The sequence below is a fragment of the Nuphar pumila genome, chromosome 2 (genome assembly GCF_984573655.1).
Source record: "Nuphar pumila chromosome 2, dmNupPumi1.hap1.1, whole genome shotgun sequence".
In the NCBI taxonomy this organism is placed as follows: domain Eukaryota; kingdom Viridiplantae; phylum Streptophyta; class Magnoliopsida; order Nymphaeales; family Nymphaeaceae; genus Nuphar; species Nuphar pumila.
Window position 1 is genome coordinate 90,082,661 of NC_143250.1, and position 21,629 is coordinate 90,104,289.

The 21,629-nt window shown below is 38.1% G+C and overlaps 1 protein-coding gene across 1 annotated transcript; it reads right to left on the reverse strand.

The window, feature by feature from the left end:
* Positions 1-1,191: 1,191 nt before the first annotated feature.
* LOC149846040 (alpha/beta-Hydrolases superfamily protein) lies at positions 1,192-4,807 on the reverse strand. Its single transcript, XM_089996129.1, has 4 exons — positions 4,068-4,807; positions 3,035-3,130; positions 2,787-2,854; positions 1,192-1,426 (listed from the first exon to the last, which is right to left on the reverse strand). The coding sequence occupies exons 1-4, from the start codon at positions 4,686-4,688 to the stop codon at positions 1,318-1,320; spliced, it is 894 nt and encodes a 297-aa protein (XP_089852255.1). The 5' UTR covers positions 4,689-4,807; the 3' UTR covers positions 1,192-1,317.
* Between the last annotated feature and the right edge of the window lie 16,822 nt (positions 4,808-21,629).

Genomic DNA, 21,629 nt, shown 5'->3' on the forward strand with positions numbered 1-21,629 from the left:
TTACAATCTTGATGATTCAAGATTCCTATCTTGATAAACACCCAAATCAAGAAGCATCTTAATTCTACCAAATTGCTAAATGTAGATGTGGATATGTTACATAGATCCATTATCTATTAAATAAAATCTAAAACAATCCAAACTATAAAATGAATACAATAATCTACTATAAAGACTCAAATAACAAAAATCTCTAATAACACCAAATGGATCCAAATGAACCCAACATACCCAGGTTTCGACTCGCTTGTGTACTGCATCACTATTCCTATAAATATTGAAAGCATATGAATCAAATTTTCGTGGTCAGATTTAAAAAAAATTAATCTACTGATGTTGGTAGGTACTTCACACTCACACCTATAAGTCCGTTTGCACCTGCACCTTACTCCAATAGATGGTAGGGTGTAGCCATAGCCTGCTTTCTTTCCTTGATCGGGATTCACATTTACAAGAATTCTCACCCTCATCATCCAAACATTAAATCGATCGTGCAACATTTAACAGGATGCCCACAAATTTTCTTTTCCTTAGGCAAGCAATATTGGCAGACATAAAACCAAGTTTATTTAACTGTTTGGAAGCCGGTGTTGGAGAGGAGATGAGGGGGATGATCGGAATGGAAAAGAGAATGGGTGATGAGGCTAGCGTTGTCAAGTAGTGAGGATGTAGTTGAAAATAGTCCATCTTCACTCTTTTTTTTTTCACTTTAAACCATAGTGACAAACGTTTTTATCGTCCATTTCTCGTTTTTAAAAAACTCGTGAGAAATTGAAAAAAATCCATAAAATTCACATTTTTTTCGGCAAAATCTCAGCAATAAAAAATTTAATTAAAAATACAAAAAAAAATTATAAGAAAATATTAATAAAAATTATTTAAAAATAAAAATACACATTTTTTCGCTATAAACAACCATTTAAAACATAAATATCACGTTTAAATCACGGTATTTATGTTTTTTCATAAATCTCGCGATATTTTGTGAATCTCGCAAGAAATTGCCATTTTAAACTTTCAAGCAATTTCTCACTATATTATCATAAATCTCGAGATATTTGTCACACTGCTTTCAACACCATTCTCATCTCCCAAAACAGGCACCTATAGGGGTAAGCGAGACTAATTAAACTCTCAATAAATTTCATCTCCCCTCCTGGCTCCTAAACACAGCCTTAGTGCAAAGAGAGATATCGGTCACCATGGCTTTTTTGTCTAAGAAATCGTTGCTTTTGTTCATACAAGCGTTAGTTAATTTCTGGCCTTTACAACTTTCCATGATCACTTGTAGCTTCTTTCACAACTCCCTCCGGTGCTTCAAAGCAGAAACTGCTTCACAGTCTCATTAAAAATTCTTGGTTTCTCCAGCTGTGGTACGTGCGAGGTGTCATCTATAACTTCCAATCTAACATTCTCCCCAATAAGCCTGCACCAAAAGAAAAAGAAAACGGATACTTCATCATTAAGGTCGGATAGAGAGGGAAGATCAGGTGCAATGTGATTGCACGCTTTTAGTGTGCTGCTGCACCTGATCACCCTTCATCTTTGAGATACAGCCTGTCAGCTGTAGGGCCAATAGCAGATGGTGGGTAGTAGTGAAATCACATTGCAATCACTTAAAGTGTGCAATCACATTGCACCTGATCTCAATTCTTGGATAGATGCTAAGGTGGTAGTGAAATATATATTATACTAAAGTTGTTCCATGAAGCGTGGTGGCAACTGATGCAGATCGAGAGCGAGGCACGATTCCGGTTCTATGGAATACATTTGGATTTATTTTGTAGTTTGGGCTTTTTCTATTTGAGTCATCAGGCTGTATTGGATATTGAATCTATATGTGCAGAATTAGGACGCTTATAGTAATTAGGAAGCCTGTTATAATTAGGAAGTCTAAGCTTGTCAAAATTAGAATCCTTCATCCATAAATAGATGAGAGGTGGAGGTGACTAGACAGTTTTATAAGATGTTATGAGATGATTTTCAGTTTCGTTATTGCCTGTTAGTCCTCAAAATTTTTGGTTAATTTATTTATTTTTATTTATTTTCAGTTATTTATATTTATTCTATCTCAATATATAGTTAGGTTTTGGTATCAGATCTGCAAGCATTAGGAAGGCCCTTACTGCAGACACATTATTTTTTTGTTTTTTCGGCTAAGCCAAGAGAAAACCCCTCATCACTACTTGACATGCATCCGGTTGGTAAAACCCTTGAGCTTCTACTTGCCCACCAGGAGTACACCCAACTTTGATCTTGTGGTAAAGGATGCATCTCATGGGTTTCGAACTTGTGACGTCCCGTCAACTTGGTGACTTTGATAAATTGCCCCTACTAGCTCAGCGAAGTCCTTGTGGGCTAGTCATTCATATTTCATCAATTAGGCAATCCAAGTATAGCTATTCAGGTCTTAGAAAAGAATAACCCACAAGATAGCCATAGGTTGTTATTTGGAAGGGCCCACTTATCTAGAAAAGTTAGTTGAACTTGGATATTGCTTTGTTCTGCAGCACAATGTGCTGCCTACCCTGCTTTTCTGGATAAGTGTGTCTATCTAGGCACACCAAATGAATAACTAGTAGTAAAGCACTGCCTTTTTTTTTTTTTTGATAATTAGTAAAGCACTGTCTAGATAATGAAAATTTGGTGCTTAGTGTAGGCAAAACCTTTAAAATGATAAAAAAATAATAGCGATACCAATGCAAAAACCAACTTATTTCTTTGAAGAAACAATGAAATAAATAAATAAATAAATTATATGGTGATTAAGGAAAATGTAATCTTACTTCTGAAGCTCGTAAGCCTTCTCTACCGGAAACAAATGGTCAAATTTTCCCCATATGATCAACACTTCCTGCATTTGATATGCAAGCTGGGGTTAGTTAGACCTCGACCGGTACATAATTAATGAAAGAATGTTTACAAGTCAACTGGAGATGGAAACCAATTCTGTGGATTATCCTTCCATATCCCATATTCTTGGTGGACATATATGAATGAGGACTTAGCAAGGGAATAGTGCTGGAGGTTTTACCTGACGAAGAGGGACAATGTTCACCTGTTCTTCTTTTCCTAGAGTGATACCTTTCAAAAGTTCTAGCTTTTCCTTCCTGCCTTCTGTATAAAGCGTCTGTCAACCATTTCCATTTCAAAGATTTTCAGTGTGACCATAGCTCAAAGGAATTCAATATGGAAAGTCATCCCATAGAGAGTCATTGTTAAACATACATCAAGTGCAGCTATATATGATTTGACAGATTGGCTACCTTAGTATTTCTCTTTCCTTAAGTTTTATTGAATCAACAAACTTGATAAATACAGGAGTAGGATGGACCATGGTCTAGGCTCATCTTAGCCAATTTCTATCATATTTCTTCTTGTTTCTAGGTCCACACAACCAAGGAGGCCTTAGACCAATACATGCATGATGATATCTTGTTAGGCCCTGAGATATTGACAGTACCCCCACTAGGGAACCTCCCTCATAGGGAATAGACTGTAAAAATGGTCCAGTTGTGTGACCAACTGCCTGCCCACTAAGCCAGAGGGGTGAACTAGGCTCAACCCTGATGAAGCAGGTCTACCTGAACGCACTGCCCATTTACCCCCTAAGTGAAGCACCTTTTTATTTTTTTGGCCAAGGCCAAGGCAAATCCCTCATCACCGACTGCACATTGGTAGCCTTTTGGTTGGTAAAACTTTTGAAGTCTCTATTGTCCATCCGGGAGTACACCCAGCTTTTACTAAAAAAATGACGCCTCTTATGGGCTTCAAACTTGTGATGTTCTGTCAACTTGGTAAGGTAGGGGTGTCAACGGGTAGGGTTTACCTGGACCAGACCCATACCAAACCCTATAAGGTCTCTGTATGGTGATAAATAAGAAGGAACAAGCGATAAGAATGGAGAGCAGTCACGATCATATTGTGTAAAACTGACCGTAGGTTATATTCGATTCTCACCGCACATCTCGCTTGGAAACCGATATGTAAAAAACTGTGTCCCAGCCCACACACACATTGATCTAAATGAGTTGTGTGGTGTACACACATCGGAAAGAAGCACCTACGTGGATGGCATCGTTGATCAAGAAGTTGGGGAGCAGTGGGGGCGGCCTGACCATGGTGAGCCTCAGCAACCACCGGAACTGCTCCGGAGTCCTCGGCAGCAGTATCTCGGACACGTTGTCCACGCCGGCCCTCCTCTGCATCTCGACGTCGTCGCCCGGCCTCCTGTTCAAGGCCGAGCTCGAGACGACCACCCGCGCCACCCTCTCTGGGTGCAGCCGGGCCAAGTGGTACGCCACGAAGCCCCCGTAGCTCGAACCGGCGACGGAGAACCTCTCCACGCCGAGCTTCCCCATGAGCCTCGCGACGCACTCGGCCTGGAACTCCTCCGACCGCTCCGGCGACGTCGTGGTGGAACCGCCGAAGAAGACGAGGTCCGGGATGTAAAGATCGAAGTGCGGAGAGAAGGCGGGGACCTGGGGATGCCATTGCCATGTGGGTACGGGCCCGAACCCGTGGAGGAGAACGAGGGCCGGCCTGCGGCCCGTCTGCTTGGGGACCCAGCAGTGGATGGTGGTCTCGTCGTCGACCTGGAAGGTCGCGGGTTCGAGCCCCGCCGCGACGAATATCCTCCGGAGTTGGCCGCTCCTGAAGGCGACGAAGCTGAAGCACGAGCCCCACATCGTACCCACCAGCCAAGGAACTGCCGAGTGGACCACGGACCCGTAGGGCTGCTGACTTGCTTCTGCTTTTATAGTATACGTCGGTTCTGTTCTCTCTCAGCTCTTTCTTTGTTATAGAAACCAGCATAGATGAAGAAAATGACACCAGTGTGGTCCCATACAGAGAAGCCCACTTGACATTGACGCAAAATAAAGGCAGTAAAAACTAACCACTGTTGGTGCTCCGTTAGGTGGATATCGTCCAGCTAGCGGCATTAATCCAGTTGAATATCACAAGGTGGGCTCCAATTGTGTGCTTCTTACCCCTCGATTATGATTACGGGGATCTAAATGGGTCGGATGTAGGTAATATTTAAACCGAGTAATCGGATTTGGAGTTGAGTCCAAATCTGAGTAATACATAAAAATCCAAAATCCACCCCCAGATGGTTTGACCATGAAAACCGACGAAGTTTTTCTTGGCACTTTTGAACGTTGGAACTTCATCGTTTCTTCCTTTCCAGGGAAGATCAGGTGCAATGTGATTGCACTCTTTTCGTGTGCTGTTGCACCTAATCACCCACCATCTGCTGTTGGGTTCGGCAGCTGATAGGTTGTATCAGGTGCAATGTGATTGCACACTTTATAAGTGTGTTGGTGCACCTCATCACGCCCACTATCGGGGGCCGATAACTGACAGGTTGTATCCCAAAAATGGTGAGTGATTAGGTGCAGCAGTACACTAAAGTATGCAATCACATTGCACCTGGTCCTTCCTCTTTTTAAGGAGACGGGTATGGGCTTTCAGTGATTGGGCCGATTACATTGGAGACCCTAAATTTTTTCCCGACGCTCTTTGTTTGTACTGCTGAACTGGAGACGATGACCAAGAATGGATTTGCTGCATTTAACACACGCATCTACCCAATTAAATGCTTTTCAATGCATAAACCCTTATTTGAAATGTAAACCCTTTACGCTCATAAAATTCCGATTAAGATCCATAAATAAAACCAAATCTAACTCCCAACCCAATCAGATTTTTATCAAACAATACCGAGTAAATCCTCAGAAGCTTGTTTTCCGACCAAACGGATTGAGGTTCGTCAGATACCGCCGGTCAACCATCTTTTCTTTGATACTTGCATGAAGAAACCACCTCAGTTTCAGAGACCTATTCGAGCTGGTTCTGCCTCTCCTGCTTACCATCACTGTCCTGACGGGAATAAAACTCTTTAGGATTACCCCTTGCCCAAAAGAGTCCAGGGATCCAGGGAGAGCTTAAGTGCTCCCCACAATGTGACGCAGACAATCACATGACAGCATTCAATGTGAGGCCTGCAATCTGCTGCTGTGGGCTCCATGTGATTGGTCCCTTGAGCTCTCCCTGCATCTCCTCTCCAATAAAAAGCAAACTCCTGAATCAATCAGCGTCTACGCAGGTACCACACCCACATGGGGTCATAAATGGGGAGCTTCATCTGGTCCAGGAACTTTTCTACCCCTGACCTCTCAACCGCAGGCCCTCGTTGTGTTTCTTCCCTCGTCCTTCACCCATATGCTAAGGCTTGAAGTTTGAAACTAATGATTTGCATGCAGAAAAATAGTGTAGAATGCAATTTCTTGATACTTGATCGTGTCCTGGTCTAACCTGGACCTGATCCATCTGGGCTGGACCTTTACCTACTTTACTGAGTATGACTGCAAGCAAAAGTAGTCCAAGATGACCAAAGAAGAGGGCAGGTTCACTACAAGATTTTCCGTTCGTTTGATGAGAATGAGGGTGGGTGTGAACTTTGAATTATGTCTCGGTTCTCAAATGGGAATCCAATTTGAGAAACGGAGCACGCAGATTTAAGGTTCATGTTGCTAAGGACGGATCCATAAAATTGTTCTTAAGATTAAATCTCAATCTAAAGGTTTTCTGCGTGATTTTTTAATAATAATAATAGTAATAATAATAGTAATAATAATAAATGTTTTCATTTATGAGCACCAGTTTCTTTGTGGGTGCATCAAGTCAACATCTGACAGGCATGAGTAATATTGGCTTCTATGGCTGCAATCCATACGTGCACCAAATTACAAAAATGACAACATCATCATTCATGATGGAAGCCTAAATCAAGTGCACTCACTTTTTAAGTGATATTTGTCGGTGCAATGGGTAATCGTGCAATTTAGCTCTCAAGATATACTCAAGTTTATGCCTACTCTCAAATTTAGGTGCTCCCACCTAAGTGAGACCAAGCGACATACCATCTTGACTAGGTTAGATAAAGTTTTGACAAAGTCAAAGTCTAAAATTACTAGAGATAGAGACAAAAAGAGCACTATAGAGAGATGAACTAGAGAACATAAAGCTAATGGGAGAGAGAGAAGAGAGAGCAAAAAGTTCGTGGGAAAGAGAGAAGAAGAGAGCTTGTGAGTGACGATGAAAATAAGAGATAATTAGGAACGCGTCAACTGGTCAAGTTTGGTTCAGACCCATATTGAATTAGACCCAAATATGACTTGAGATGATGATACCAGGTCCACGCTCAGGTATAATCAAAGCCACCATATAAGAGAAACCATACCCAGATCCTATGACCACACCCAGTAAAATAATATTTTTTATCATTTTTATATTAAAAATTTGTAGATTTTGGGTCTGGTATGAAATTTCACAAACCATACCCAGCTCCATGTATTAATTGGACCCTTGGGGTCAAACCCAAATTCTAATTGGGCATTCTTATTTATCACCAAGACCTGACCCTACAGAATTTGGTATGGGTCGGGTCTAAGTTAAATCTGACCCATTGACACCACTAATTGGGGAGTATATAAGCCCTAGTCCAACAACTAGCAATAAAGGGGCATGGGCATGGTCAAAAGATGAAAAAAGTAGTTAACATATCAAAAATGATCTTTCTAAACCCAAAAAAGTTCAGAATACGGGATGCAGCCAACAGTCAACATGATTGGGCGGGGCCATGCAAAAATGTTAGACTAGGTCAAGGGCAACTCCAACGTTCGGGTTGACTTAGTCTAGATCCAAAACTATTAGTCCATGCTCATAAGTGGGTCAACCAATGGTAAAGAGGGTTGGTTAAAATCGTTCTAAGTTTAAAAAAGAATGGTTACAGTCTAAGCATGACCATGTCCAAACCGAACTAAGCTACGTCAGACCCGACACAAACCTTAACCCAAATCCAAGTTCAATGTCCAAAATTCAAAGTTCACTTAACATGCTTTCAGTGGGCCTTGCCCATAACTCCTCACTATTTAAACCCAAGTGAAGTTTTCACACTCTTTATTGTGGGACTAAACTTTTAACGATAAATGAATATAGAAAATAAGTAGACAATCTGAAGTTTAATTCAGTGGTTTTAAGACAACACAACAAGACCCTCTCATTTTACTTCTCTGTCTTCTTCTTTATTGTTAGGGTTGATGAGTATGTGCCATTAGTTTGTCATCTTGTTCCAAGAGGCAGGAGGTGAGAGATGTAGTAGTTCTGATATTAGGACTCTTCTCACATAGTCAGGCTCTATGCCATAATGATTCTTGGACTTGAGGATGTAGGATTCAGATTTGACTCAAAAAGTTCATTTTTTTTTCAAAAATGGGAGAAGAGGATACAAATTTTTTTATTTTTAATCAATAAAACTATTTTTGAATATTTTAACATAAAAATAGTTTTATTGAAATAAATTTAAAATATAACAGAATATTATTTAAAATTATTAAAATAATGCCATATGTGTCAGTGTCTGAGTTAGAGTGTTTTCTTATATCACCAGGGACATAGAGCCGAAATGACGTGTCCTTGTAACATAGGTTAGGCTGTGGCTTGGTTGATCTTCTTAGAGGTTTAGGGAATTGTTTCACTAATTTAAAAACCTTCCTTCTTTTTTTCCCTCCCACCATTGCCCACCTCCTTTGACTGTGGCACTTTTTCTGCCAGTGAAATCACAGATCCCCTTTAAGGCATGTTGTGTGAGATGGAACCCGTGGCCATAGAAACAAGAGCAAGGATAAAGGGAAATGTGATTGCAAAAGAAAAATAGAGAGAAGATCATGTTAGAGGCACCTCTGACAGTGTCTTGGATGACATTCATCTTAAAAATGAATACTCATCAAAACAATGAACAACTCACTCTGAGTCATTCATTTTAATTAAACTATTCTAATGTTGTTCATCCAAAATATGAATTATTGGAAAAAATTGTGTGAGCCTATATATGACAATCACATATTATAGGTTGTTTATGGTTCAAGCCCAGTTTACGTGATCTAATCAGGTTGGGCCATATGATATCTCATATGGTATGGTCATATTATATGAAGAGGCTTGCTTTGTCTACAATTCTGTAATGAGTTGAATTGAAGACACACTCTTAATTAAAAACAGATTAGGTTATGGTCCCCAAATCTTATATAATGACCCCCTCTTTGAGGCTCTTCATAACCATCAAAAGCGATCCAGTCGCTCTCATAAGGTTTAGAGAAAGAAAATGAGCCATGTATACAAGTTCTGGAAGATCATACCCATCAACAATCTACCAGAGTGCTTATAGATTTAGGTACGCTTCTGCATTAAGACTTAGTTTTTAGTTTTGATTTCAATGATTTAGCGAGAACATGTTTGATGATCCTCTTTAGTTTCGATGGATTTACAAATCCAATAATTGGTATCAGAGCACGTGTTCCCGTTGAATCATTGAACGTTTATTTTTTATTGCACTTTTTTGTGATGTCGATCCAATGCGATAGGTGGCTGGGTATTTCTATGGACCCGATTGGATGAAAAGGGTTGTTAGACTCTTTTCCTTTAGTTATATTGGATTGCACAGAATGGAAGGAATGTCAGGCCCTTCTCTTTTCAGTCCACCGAACCGAGAAGGGCCATCGAGCCCTTTTTTCGTGATTGGGCGAATGGGAAGGGTCGTTGGGCCCTTCTCTATAGTTGGATATTAGATGGAAGGGTTGTTCGACCCTTCCCTGATTTACCTTCGCCCGGCCTAACGGTGTACAACAAGGGGTTTTCCCCTCTTCTGATCACCAATGAGGGGTCGCTTTCTCCGTCCGTCGGTCAGGCAACCACTTTTCCAGGCCACCGGATGGCCAAAGCGAGTTGTCATCCAGACCAGGCACTGCTGGGTCCACCGACCTCTCTGACCCATTACCGATCTATGCTGGCATCAGGGGTCGAACTCGACCATCACCGAAAAGATTTGGTTTGCCAAACAAAGATGACATCGAACTCGACCATCGTTTCGTTGGATGGTGAGTACAATGACCATATGTTCTAATGCGTATTCATTGACATCCGGGGCTGATTTCGGCCATTGTCAAATACACTTAGTTAGTCAGCTCCCCTCGAACCATTCTTGGCTGTCATTGCTTCTGGGTTCAGTCATCCGTCGGAATATGCCTGTCAGACATCATCTTGGGCTGGATTATGTCATTATCAGACATCTTGCGAGGGCCGGCGGCGGTCGACATCTGGTTCCACCCTCCTTCGGCGGTGTCTTGGCCATCAGGTGAGTTGCTCGGGTAGGTTAACCCCCAGACGATACAATTCAACTTGGGGCCGGTTCGGCCCTCAACTGAACCAACAACTCAGGTGATTTGGTGCTATACGTTTGTGCAAGCCGGTTCAGCACGCTGTCAAATGACTCAGTCAGGTAGACCGGTTTGACTATTAGGTACGGGATGGTTCAACAACCTTCAACTAGGATAGTTGTCTCGGCTGGTTTGGTCACCTGTATAGGGGAGATTAAGTAGTCAATCTCGGGTTGGTTCGACCGTTAGGTTCTAGCCATTTTGATCACATAGGATTGGCAAGTTTGACTTTCAACTGACCAACCCAGGCTCAGTTTGGCATTCAGTCGATCGAACCAGGGCTAGCTCAACATTCAACCCAACTCGGACCAACTTATTTTTCGGTTCAGGGGCAGTTGACCTGATTCGGCCTCCATTTGGCTGTGGGGACTGAACCGAGTCATGTGTTATCTTTGTGCGGGTCGGGCCTGTTCAGACTTGACCCTATGACTCGTTGCGTGCACCCGATTGTTGTGTTTTGGATCCGACCCGTGTCTGGTTAGACCAGTTTTGATCGTGCATGTGCCTTATAAAAAAAATTGAGGATTTTATAAGGCTTTTGGCATGCATTATGGGTCACCTTGGTAGGCCAATTTTTCTGTCACTTTTCCGGTCCATGCATATTATAATTGTGTTTGCTTTATTTTTTATATGCACTAATCTACGTATTAAGCCTTGGTATTCTTTTGATTATGGGTCCTATATTCTGAATCAAATTGATTGAATCAATATGTTGCCAAAGTAATTTATGTTGTATAGATTACTTTGTTTTGGAATATTATGATGTTTATATGTTTGTAGTTCATGCGAACAGTGATTGACCGAAAGAAAGATTGTTGTTTGGTCGAGCCCAAATATATAAATTTTTAGTAATAAATATGAGACAATTATAAAGTTTTTCATGTGAATAACGAGTCGATTTAAAGAAAGGCTCATTGTTTGACAAGACTAGTTGTTCATGTTTGATTACTGTTTTAAGAGTACTACTTACAAGTTGACATTTCTATCCAAAGATTGAATGCCAATATTGTGATGGGTATCTTGTCATGGGGTTCATCACTGTTTAAATATGTTTTTGCATGTGAAAATGTATGTTAATCGTGAGCTTGTTTGTTCTTGATTCAGTTAATACCTCTACTTTTACAATATCTGCAAATATTAATTTCATCCCTGTTTTGAGCGGTTTCAATTTAAAAAACTAAAAAAAAATATCATGATTGTTCTTGGATGTATGGATTTGGATCTTGTACTATGAGAAGATCAACCACCTGCTCTGATTGATAGAAGTTTCACTGAGGATAAAAGAAACTCTAAGTGGTGGGATTGATCTAATCGCATGAGTCTCATGATCATGAAATGTGCAATTCTTGAATCCTTCAGGGCACTATGTTCGAAGAAGTAAATGCCAAATATTTTTTTGAAGAAATTGAAAAGCGTTTTGCGAAAAATGAAAAGGTTGAAATAAGTACTCTTCTTTCGTGTCTTATCTCAATGAGGTATAAAGGCAAATGGAACATTAAGGAGTACATTATGGAAATGTCTCATCTTGCTTCAAAACTCAAGGCACTAAAGTTAGAATTGTCTAAGGATTTACTTGTGCACTTGGTTTTGATATCCTTTCATGTACAATACAACCAGTTTAAGGTCAGTTATAACTGCCAGAAGGAAAAATAAACTCTTAATGAGCTCATTTCACACTGTGTGCAAGAAGATGATAGGGTGAAGTAAAAGAAGAATGAGAGTGATCATTTGACAGTAACTTCTATGGATAGGTTTAAGAAAAAGAAAAGGACTAATGATGCTGCAATTGTCCTTGAATCGCAGAAGAAATAAAAAATACATCAAGGCCTAAAGTCTAGTTGTTTCTTTTTGCAATGGAGAGGGTCACATAAAGAAGGATTGTACTAAGTATCATGTCTGGCGTGAGAAGAAAGATATGCTCTTTGGTTTGTTCTGAAATTAATTTGACTTATGTGCCCGAACATACTTAGTGGATAGATTCTAGAGTTACCACTCACATAAGTGTATCTGTACAGGGTTGCCTAAGTTATCGACCACCAATTGATGCTGAAAGATTCATTCATGTGGGTGATGACAAAACAGTTAAAGTTGAAGCAATAGGGACCTTTAGGTTACTTTTAAAGATTGAAAATTGTTTAGATTTGAAAGAAACATTTATTGTGTCATACAAATATGGTTATTCCTGTTTATTTAGAAATAATGAATTTAAATTATTTCTTCATTCAAATGTTATTGAAACCGTTTTTTTATCTACGGTTGATAACTTTTATTTGCTTAATACTATTACCTTATTTAATGAAACCTTGCATTTAAGTTTTCATGTTACAAAACAAAAATTAGCAAATGAGAATTTTGCTTTATTATGATATAAGCGCTTATGTCATATTTCTAAATAAAGAATTGAAAGGCTTGTGTCGAGTGAGATTCTTGATTCCCTTGATTTCACTTACTTTCAGGTTTGTGTTGAGTGTATAAAAGGAAAATGAACAAACATAAAGAAATTAAGTGCAGAAAGGAGAACAAACGTCTTAGAACTAATTCATACAGATATTTATAGGCCCTTCCCTATGGCTTCTTGAAATGGTCAATAATATTTTATTATGTTCATAGACGACTATTCTTGTTATAGGTATCGATATTTAATTTATGAAAAGTCTCAGTCCCTCGATGCGTTTAAATTGTTTAAGGCCAAAGTTGAAAACCAACTTGGCAAAAGAATTAAGGTCGTTAGATATGACTGTGAGGGTGACTACTATAATATATATAATAGATCATGTGAATAACATCGAGTACTCTTTGCTAAATTCCTAGAGAAATATGGGATCGTCCATCAATATACCATGTCAGGCATTCCTAGCATGAATGGTGTTGCTGAGAGACGAAATATGACCCTTAAGGATACGATAAGGAGTATGATTTCTCATTCTACTTTACTAGAGTCTCTCTAGGGAGAAGCATTAAAGACTGCAACTTATGTTTTGAATAGAGTACCCTCTAAAGCAGTAACCAAGACCCCATGTGAATTTTGAACAGGCAAAAAGCCTAGTATGAAATATTTTCATATTTGGAAATATCCAGCTGAGACTAGGCCCTGCAGACCACATGAAAAGAAACTGGATTCCAGAAGGGTTAGCTGCTACTTTGTTGGGTATTTTGAAAGAGGCAGGGAATATAAGTTTTATGACCCTGTGAATAAGTCTTTTTTTGAATTGAAAAATACTTGTTTCTTTGTAGGTGCTGAGTTTGGGGAGAGTGATAAAGTAAAAGATATTGCTTTTGAAGAAGCGCCTCTTTCTCTTTTTACAATGGTGGTTGACAATTATCAGTTTTTTATTTCTCACATTGTTTCCACAAATTCGGATCAAAGTAATTTTTTTAGATCTCCCTATCCAAATTCAAGTTTTTACTTTTGGAGTTCAAACTTCAACAACCTCAAGAACCAGTGCCATTAAGAAAATCCATTAGAGAAAGAATAAGGGCAATTTTAGATGATTATAGTGTATTTCTATAAGAACATGAGGGTGATGATGACTTAAAGGAAGATGATTTAATCAACTTTCATCAACCCACACAAAGTTCTAACTCTTAAAAGTGGATTAAAGTAATGCATGAGGAGATTAAATCCATAAGAGACAATGACGCGTGGGAAATGTCCCATTACCTGAAGGTGTGAAACACATTGGTTACAAATGAATATTTAAAACCAAAAGAGATTCAAAGGGTAATTTTGAAGGATATAAGACTCATCTTGTTTCAAAAGAGTTTACTCAAAGAGAAGGCATTGACTACACAGAGACTTTCTCTTCGATTTCTATGAAAGACTCTTTCAGGATTATGATGACACTTGTGGCTCATTATGATTTAGAGTTGCACCAGATAGATGTTAAGACTGCATTCCTTAATGATGACATTGATGAGACAATATATATGGTCCAACCAAAACATTTTGTCTCAGACGATGCCAAGAAAGTGATTTACAAATTAAAGAAATCAATATATGGACTTAAGCAAGCTTTCCGTTAATGATATCATAAATTTCATTAAGTTGTCCTCTCATTTGGTTTTAAGATAAATGTGGTTGATGAATGCATATACCATAAGTTCAATAAAAGTAAATTTATTTTCCTAGTTTTGTATGTTGATGACATATTGCTTGCCAGTGATGATATAAGTATATTGCACGGAACCAAGAGATTTTTGACAAAGAAATTTGAAATGAAAGATCTTGGGGGTGCTTATTTTATATTAGAGATCCAAATACATCGAAACCGTTCTCGGGGTATTCTTGAATTATCACAGAAGTGATATATCGAAAGGATTATGGATAGATTTAGCATGAAGGATTGCAAACCAGGTGATACTCCTATTGTTAAGAAAGACAAGTTTAGTCTCGCTCAGTGCCCCAAACACTAGTCTAAAATTAAGGTTATGGAACAGAGTCCTTACGCATCTGTTGTGGGGAGTCCCATGTATGCTCAAGTATGTATGCGTCCGAATTTAGCTTATATTGTTGGAATGTTAGGCAGATATCTTAGTAACCCAGGTATGGATCATTGGAAAGCAGCCAAACGGGTTATGCGGTATTTGAAGAGAAAAAAAAGGTTACATGCTCACATATAGGAAGTCAGATCAGTTAGAGATCATTGGGTATTCTGATTCTAACTTTGCGGGATGTCAAGACAATCGCAGATCCATATTAGGTTATATTTTTCTGTTAGCCGGAGGAGTTATTTTCTAGAGGAGTACCAAGCAAACACTCATTGTTTCCTCTACCATCACAGCATGATTTGTAGCTTGTTATGAGGCATCTAAACATGAGACATGACTACATAATTTTATCACAGAGCTGCATATTTTGAGTAATATTGAGAGACCGCTAAAGTTATTTTGTGACAATAATTCAGTAGTGCTATATTTTAATAACAACAGGAGCTCATCAAAGTCAAAATATATTGACATTAAGTTTATATTTGTTAAAGAAAGAGTACATAATAGTCAGATATCGATAGAATATATTGGCAAAAACTCCATGATTGTGAATCCACTTACTAAAGGTTTGCCACCCAAAGTCTTTCACGAGCATACTGCTCAAATGGGTGTTTTATCATTGTATGATATGATGGTTTAGTGAGACTTTGTATTAGAACACACTATGATATAATAAAGTTCCTTTACCACTTTGGTATAAAGTTAAAGTTTTGGTTTCATTATGCACTTATCTTGTTGTGATCTCACTAAAGTTTCAGGAAGGACCAGTTGGAAATATGCATGCTTAATCATATTACATGTAATTTTCATGCTTCACATCCATACTTGATCTATGTCATTTGGTTATGTCAATATGTGTGATCATTGATGGGACAAATTATGTTATTTGTAATGAAGGCCGCTTTGGTTCTATGTTGACATGATCAATGGACCAGATTGGTAGAGATATCAATTGATAAGATAGTGTTTTTGAGCTCATAAGGTTATAATATGTGATTATAAGGTAACATATGTGGCCCAAGTGGGAGATTGTTGGGAAAAATCGTGTGGGCCTACATATGACAATAGCACATTATATGTTGTCTATGGTTCAGACCCACTTTACATGATCTAATCAGGTTGGGCCATATGATATCTCATATGGTATGGTCATGTTATGTGAAAAGACCTATTTTGTCTACAATTTTTCAATAGACTGAATTGGAGACAGACTCCTAATTGAAAATAAATTAGGTTATGGTCCCCAAACCTTATATAATGGTTATCTCTTTGAGGCTCCCCATAACCATCAAAAGAGATTCAGTCCCTCTTATAAGATTTAGAGAAAAAAAAGGCCACGTATATAGGTTCTGAAAGATCTTACCTGTCAACGATCTACCAGAGTGCTTATGGATTAAGGTATGCTTCCATATTAAGACTTAGCTTTCAATTTTGATTTAGACGATTTAGCGAGAACATGTTTGACAATCCTCTTTAGTTTCAGTGGATTTATAAATCCAATATGAATGGCATCGGAAAAAAGAGTGGGGCACATCCATGTGATGGGCATCCCATTTGTACACATTTTGGATGTCGTTCATCTTGAGATCATCGGCATCCATAAGTACTATGGCGAAATACCGCCAGACACTTTGACCTGATCCCATCTCAAAAAATGTGCTGTCTTATTTCTTTAGGTGACGTATGTCCTACTCCAGCAATTTTTGTGGGCCCACAATCTAATAGAGAGTTGTCATTAAAGGGAATGGAGCAATACATTTTTTTGTACAATGATATTCTACCTTATCCTTGGACGCATAAATACAGGAGCTTCTTTCAACCATAGGATTGGGTGTTGGTGGAGAGGGAGAATGAAGTGTAATGTGATTGCACACTTTTATTGTGTTGTTGCACCAAATCACCCACCATCCTAGTGATACAACCTGTCAGTTGTTGGTGCCCATCAAGCGATCAGGTGTAGTAGGTGTGCAATCACATTGCACCTGATCCACCCTCGTGGTTGGGTGGATCTAAGAATTGTTTTTGCGCGAGGAGATGCATTTTCACTTCATTGGATGAAATTCAGCGAGTCCTAATAGGTTGGATATACGACCCCTTAATAACCTACTAAGTGGGGTCGACTGAGCCTAGTTTATGACCTGCTAGCCATGCATGGTTGCTAATGGCTCATCCCGTTTCCCTCCTTTTTGTGATCAAGACTCAGGTACCTATCGATTCTGCGAGGCACAAGAGAATAATATGCCTTTTTGATGTGATGAGATGGCAACAAGAACAAGAACATGTGGTCTGCATGACATGAGTTTTTTTTAAGGAAAATAAACATTTCATTGGCATAAGAATGTCATGATATGAGTTAGCAATCTTGTTTTTCTGATCAAAGAATTGATAGCACGACCAAATAATCAACAATATTAGGAAATTGCATGGATCATAATGAAACAAAACTAGCACGTATGCATCTGGTTTTGCCTATTGAGGTTGTCGATCGAACTCAAAGTGTGCACGCTCTCAAAGCATTTTGAAGGGTGAGCATTTTCTAGTGACGCTAATCAAGGAGGTTTATCTCCAAGAGTTGTGTCAAGTATACAACTATATATGATAATCTATCATTACAATTATCATCGTGGTCTAACCCATTTTGCATTATCTTTCTTAGAATGAATTTTTCATTATGCCCTATTTCATTTTCTTTGGTTGTCCCAATTGCAAAGAAGTGTGAAGTGTACAAACTGCAATAGTATATCGTCAAGTTGCCTAATCCATTGGACTTATCCATCTAAGAATGCATCCTTCATTACATCGTGTTTCATTTTTTTTTATTCACTTGAGATTTTGGGAGGAGTTGCCTACTCAGCCAAATTGTTGAACCTGAAGGCTTATGCAACAACAAATCAAACGTGGGGAGGTCATGGGCTTAGTTGCGTCTACAACCTTTGGTAGATATGCATTGTTTTGTTGGCCCAAATTGTAGGAAAGGTACAACAAATTGATAAGGAACAAAAAGAGAGATTGGGACGTTGATGGCTTCCTTCATGAGGGTTAATCACATTTTTTTAGAATCCTTGGCATATATTTATACCTATTGGTGTTGCCATCATTGTTGAGAAACTCTGTTTTGATGTCACATAATATGATACACTGTCTCATTTGATTTTATATGATATGATAATATGTCCTCTTGAAAAATGTTATATTATGACTGAATATGTTTTGCCATAAATCTAACGAGTATTTGATGCAAGGATATCTCACCCAATAAGGATGGAGACTTCCTGTTCAAGTACAAATATGGTGCAATCATACTCCTTGAAGAAAAAGCTTGATGAGCCATGCATTCCTAAAGTTCAAATGAAGAGATCGGCTACCTCAAGATGAAGACTTTTTTTTTTAGAGTCATATGTAACAGAACCTTCAGGAACTTGCATATTGCATATTACATACTCATTCATAAACATTATATCATAAAAGTATACGATAGTTTCAAAAAGGTCCTTTTTGAAAACCAATAATTGTACATTCTTACAACCCTTTATGAAAAAGATATTTTGTCATGTAATAATTGTACCTTACACTATATACAAGACAACATGAAAAAGAAATGTAAGAAAAAGACAAAAACATAAAATCGACTACAAAAGAAAAACAAATAAAACATGTTTTTGAAAAGACTTTAGTTACCTTCTTTAAAGAAATGTTTTTTAATATAAGAAGAAGACAAAAACATAAATCGGCTATACAAAAGAAAAACAAATAAAATATGTTTTTGAAAAGACTTTAGTTACCTTCTTTAAAGAAATGTTTTTTTAATATAAGAAGAAGACAAAAACATAAATCGGCTACACAAAAGAAAAACAAATAAAATATGTTTTTGAAAGGACTCTAGTTACCTTTTTTATAACCATAGAATGTCGACTTACTTGAAGTCATCATTCTCTTTACAAAGCATTAAATACCTCCTGTAACAAATCCTTGTTAATGTCCTTCTCAAAGAATGTCGAACTTCTTTTGGTCCTCATTCTCTCTAGAGACTTTGAAAAACACAACATAAAGAAAACACTTGACATGACTATGTACAAATGAATATCTCAAAACACTCATTGTACTTACACTCATTTAAAGCAAAGAAGTACTAATGTACCTCAAATCATTAATTAGAATAAAGACAAAACTACAACCCAACGTTCAATGTACTATTGTAAGAAATAGACTTTTTACATAAAATATGTATTACCTAAAATATTACAACGACTAGTGTACCCTCTATTTTACTTTTATGGAAAAAGGCATTCTCGAATTTCTCTAAAAGATATTTTTGAAATGACATAATATTTCACATTTCAAAAAGTTACAATTCCAAAATGTAACGACTACTTTTTAAAAGCTATATAAACACACTCAAATAAACTATTCAAACAATGGAATGGAATAGACGTGTGAGCTTACAACGAGAAAAAATCCTATTCAATATTTGAAAAGAGAGCCTTGAAAAAGAAAGAGAAAAAGGAAAGAAAGAAAAGAGAAAAAGTCAAGTCCAGCTCTTTGACAAAGAGTATCCTCTGAGTGACAAACAGAACATTATGAGAATCCTTCATTCGTGCATTCATATCATTCTTAAGGTTCTATAGGAAGTATTGTAACTCTGTTATTCACTGTATTCCTTCTTTGTTGAAAGAAGTAGACCTCTGTGAAAGAGGGTGTTGCCCTTCTCTGTTGAGAGAAGAAGATCTCTGTGAAAGAGGGTGTTGTCCTTCTTTGTTGAGAGAAGAAGACCTCTGTGGAAGAGGGTGTGCCCCTTCTCTGTTGAGAGAAGAAGACCTCTGAGGAAGAGGGTGTTGTACTATTTATCCGGTGACTCGGATGTTATAGTGGAAAGCTCAAGTGGTTTGCTTGGGGACTGGATGTAGGTCTGGATACTGACCGAACCAGTATAAATTCTGTGTTTTATGTGTTGTGCCTTATTGCTTAATTATTTTATTTTATCGATCTTTATCATATTTCACTATTCACCCCCCCTCTAGTGGAATTTCATTTGGTATCAGAGCAGGTTTGCTGGTTTCGACGTAACAAGTCTTCCAGCACAAATGGCATCTACTTCCTATGCTCGTGATATTGAAGGTCAACACGCATCTCGTCCACCTTTCTTCAATGGCTCCAACTATGGATACTGGAAGTGCAAAATGACTATATTTCTCAAATCCATAGATTTTGCTGTATGGAAAATTGTTGAGCATCCATACACATCTCCATCCGCAGACTATAGCTTATAGTCTGATGAAGAAAAGAAAATGACAAACATAAATGCAAAGGCTATGAATGCCTTATATTGTGCCATTGATCAAAACGAATTCAATAGAATATCTATATGTGAATCTGCATATGATATTTGGCATTCTTTGGAAGTTATTCATGAAGGAACCAACAAAGTGAAAGAAGCCAAAATTTCATCTCTTGTTAGAAAATATGAGTTGTTCAAAATGAACAAAGATGAACCCATCACAGAGATGTTTACCAGATTCACCAACATCACCAACGATCTGAAATCTCTGGGTGTAACATATTCTCAGACTAAAAAGGTGAAGAAAATCTTGAGATCTCTCACAACTGATTGGGAGAAAAAGACTACTGCTATTGAAGAAGCTCAAGATTTATCTAAGCTTACTTTGGACGACTTAATAGGCAATCTTATGGCCTATGAAGTCCACATGAAAGAAAGAAGGGAAGAAGAGCAACCAGTAAAGAAAACTCTAGCATTCCCAGCCCTATCTGAGAATGAAGACTCAGATAAAGAATCATAAATTGCGCTACTTACCAGAAAATTCCAGCGCTTCATGAGAAGGAACCGGCTTACAAAAAGGCACAAGGAAAGAAGCCAGGCCACTTAAGACGTGACTGTCCCCTTCTCAAAAGAAAGTCCAAGACTGAGGAACCAAAGAAGAGGTTCTTCAAGAAAAAGGCTCTGCATGCTCAATAGAATGATTCAGAACCATCCACTAGTGAAGAGTCAAGTGATGATGAAGCCGAAACTGCAAATATGTGCTTCATGGCAAACGAAAGTTCGGTAAGTGAAATCTCTGATTTTTCCTTTGAAGAACTTCTAGATGCTTTTCAAGAACTATTTGAAGAATCTAGAAAATTGAGTTTCAAAAATAAAGATTTAAAATCTGAAAATCTAAAGCTTTCCCAAGAGAATGAAAAACTCAGCAGTGAAAATTCTGAGTTGAAAAAGGAAAATCTTATGCTTATGTCTGAAATTTCTTCTACTAGCTCCAAAACTAAAAATCTGCAAGTAGAAATTTCAGAGCTAAAAAGTAAAACTGAGAACCTCATGAAAACGGTTTTCAAGATTACTAAAGGTAAAGAGAACTTGGATAAACTCTTATCCTCTCAGAAGGTCTCTTTTTACAAGAATGGTATTGGCTACTCTCATTTCAAAAAGCCTTCTTGTATAAATCAAAAGACCACGTTTGTGAAAAGTTCATCTGAACCAAATAAGGAGTATTATAATGATAATCGTTTTAACTCCTCTAAAGATATAGACAAACCCAAATCCAAATGGATATGGGTTCCAAAGTCTAATAAAAAAGGACCCGATTGGGTACCAAAAAGGAGATTTACTTAATGTTTTGCAGGCTCCAAAGAAGAAGAACAGATGGATACTAGATAGTGGATGTTCAAAGCACATGACAGGACATCCAGACCTTTTTGTTGTTCTTCATCATAAAGAAGAAGGAACCGTCACCTTTGGAGATAACAACAAAGGTTTGATAATTGGTATTGGAAATATTGGTAACATAGATAAACCTCTTATCAAAGACGTTCTCCTTGTTAAAGGCTTAAAACATAACCTACTAAGTATCAGTC

Bases quoted from the DNA above. Each gene is read 5' to 3' on its own strand.
- LOC149846040 (XM_089996129.1), bottom strand. From the start codon at position 4,688: ATGTGGGGCTCGTGCTTCAGCTTCGTCGCCTTCAGGAGCGGCCAACTC. The intron at 3,131-4,067 runs GTAGGTGCTTCT...AATGGTTGACAG, and splicing joins TGATCAACGATGCCATCCAC to ACGCTTTATACAGAAGGCAG. The intron at 1,427-2,786 runs GTAAGATTACAT...CTTTTGGTGCAG, and splicing joins AAGGCTTACGAGCTTCAGAA to GCTTATTGGGGAGAATGTTA.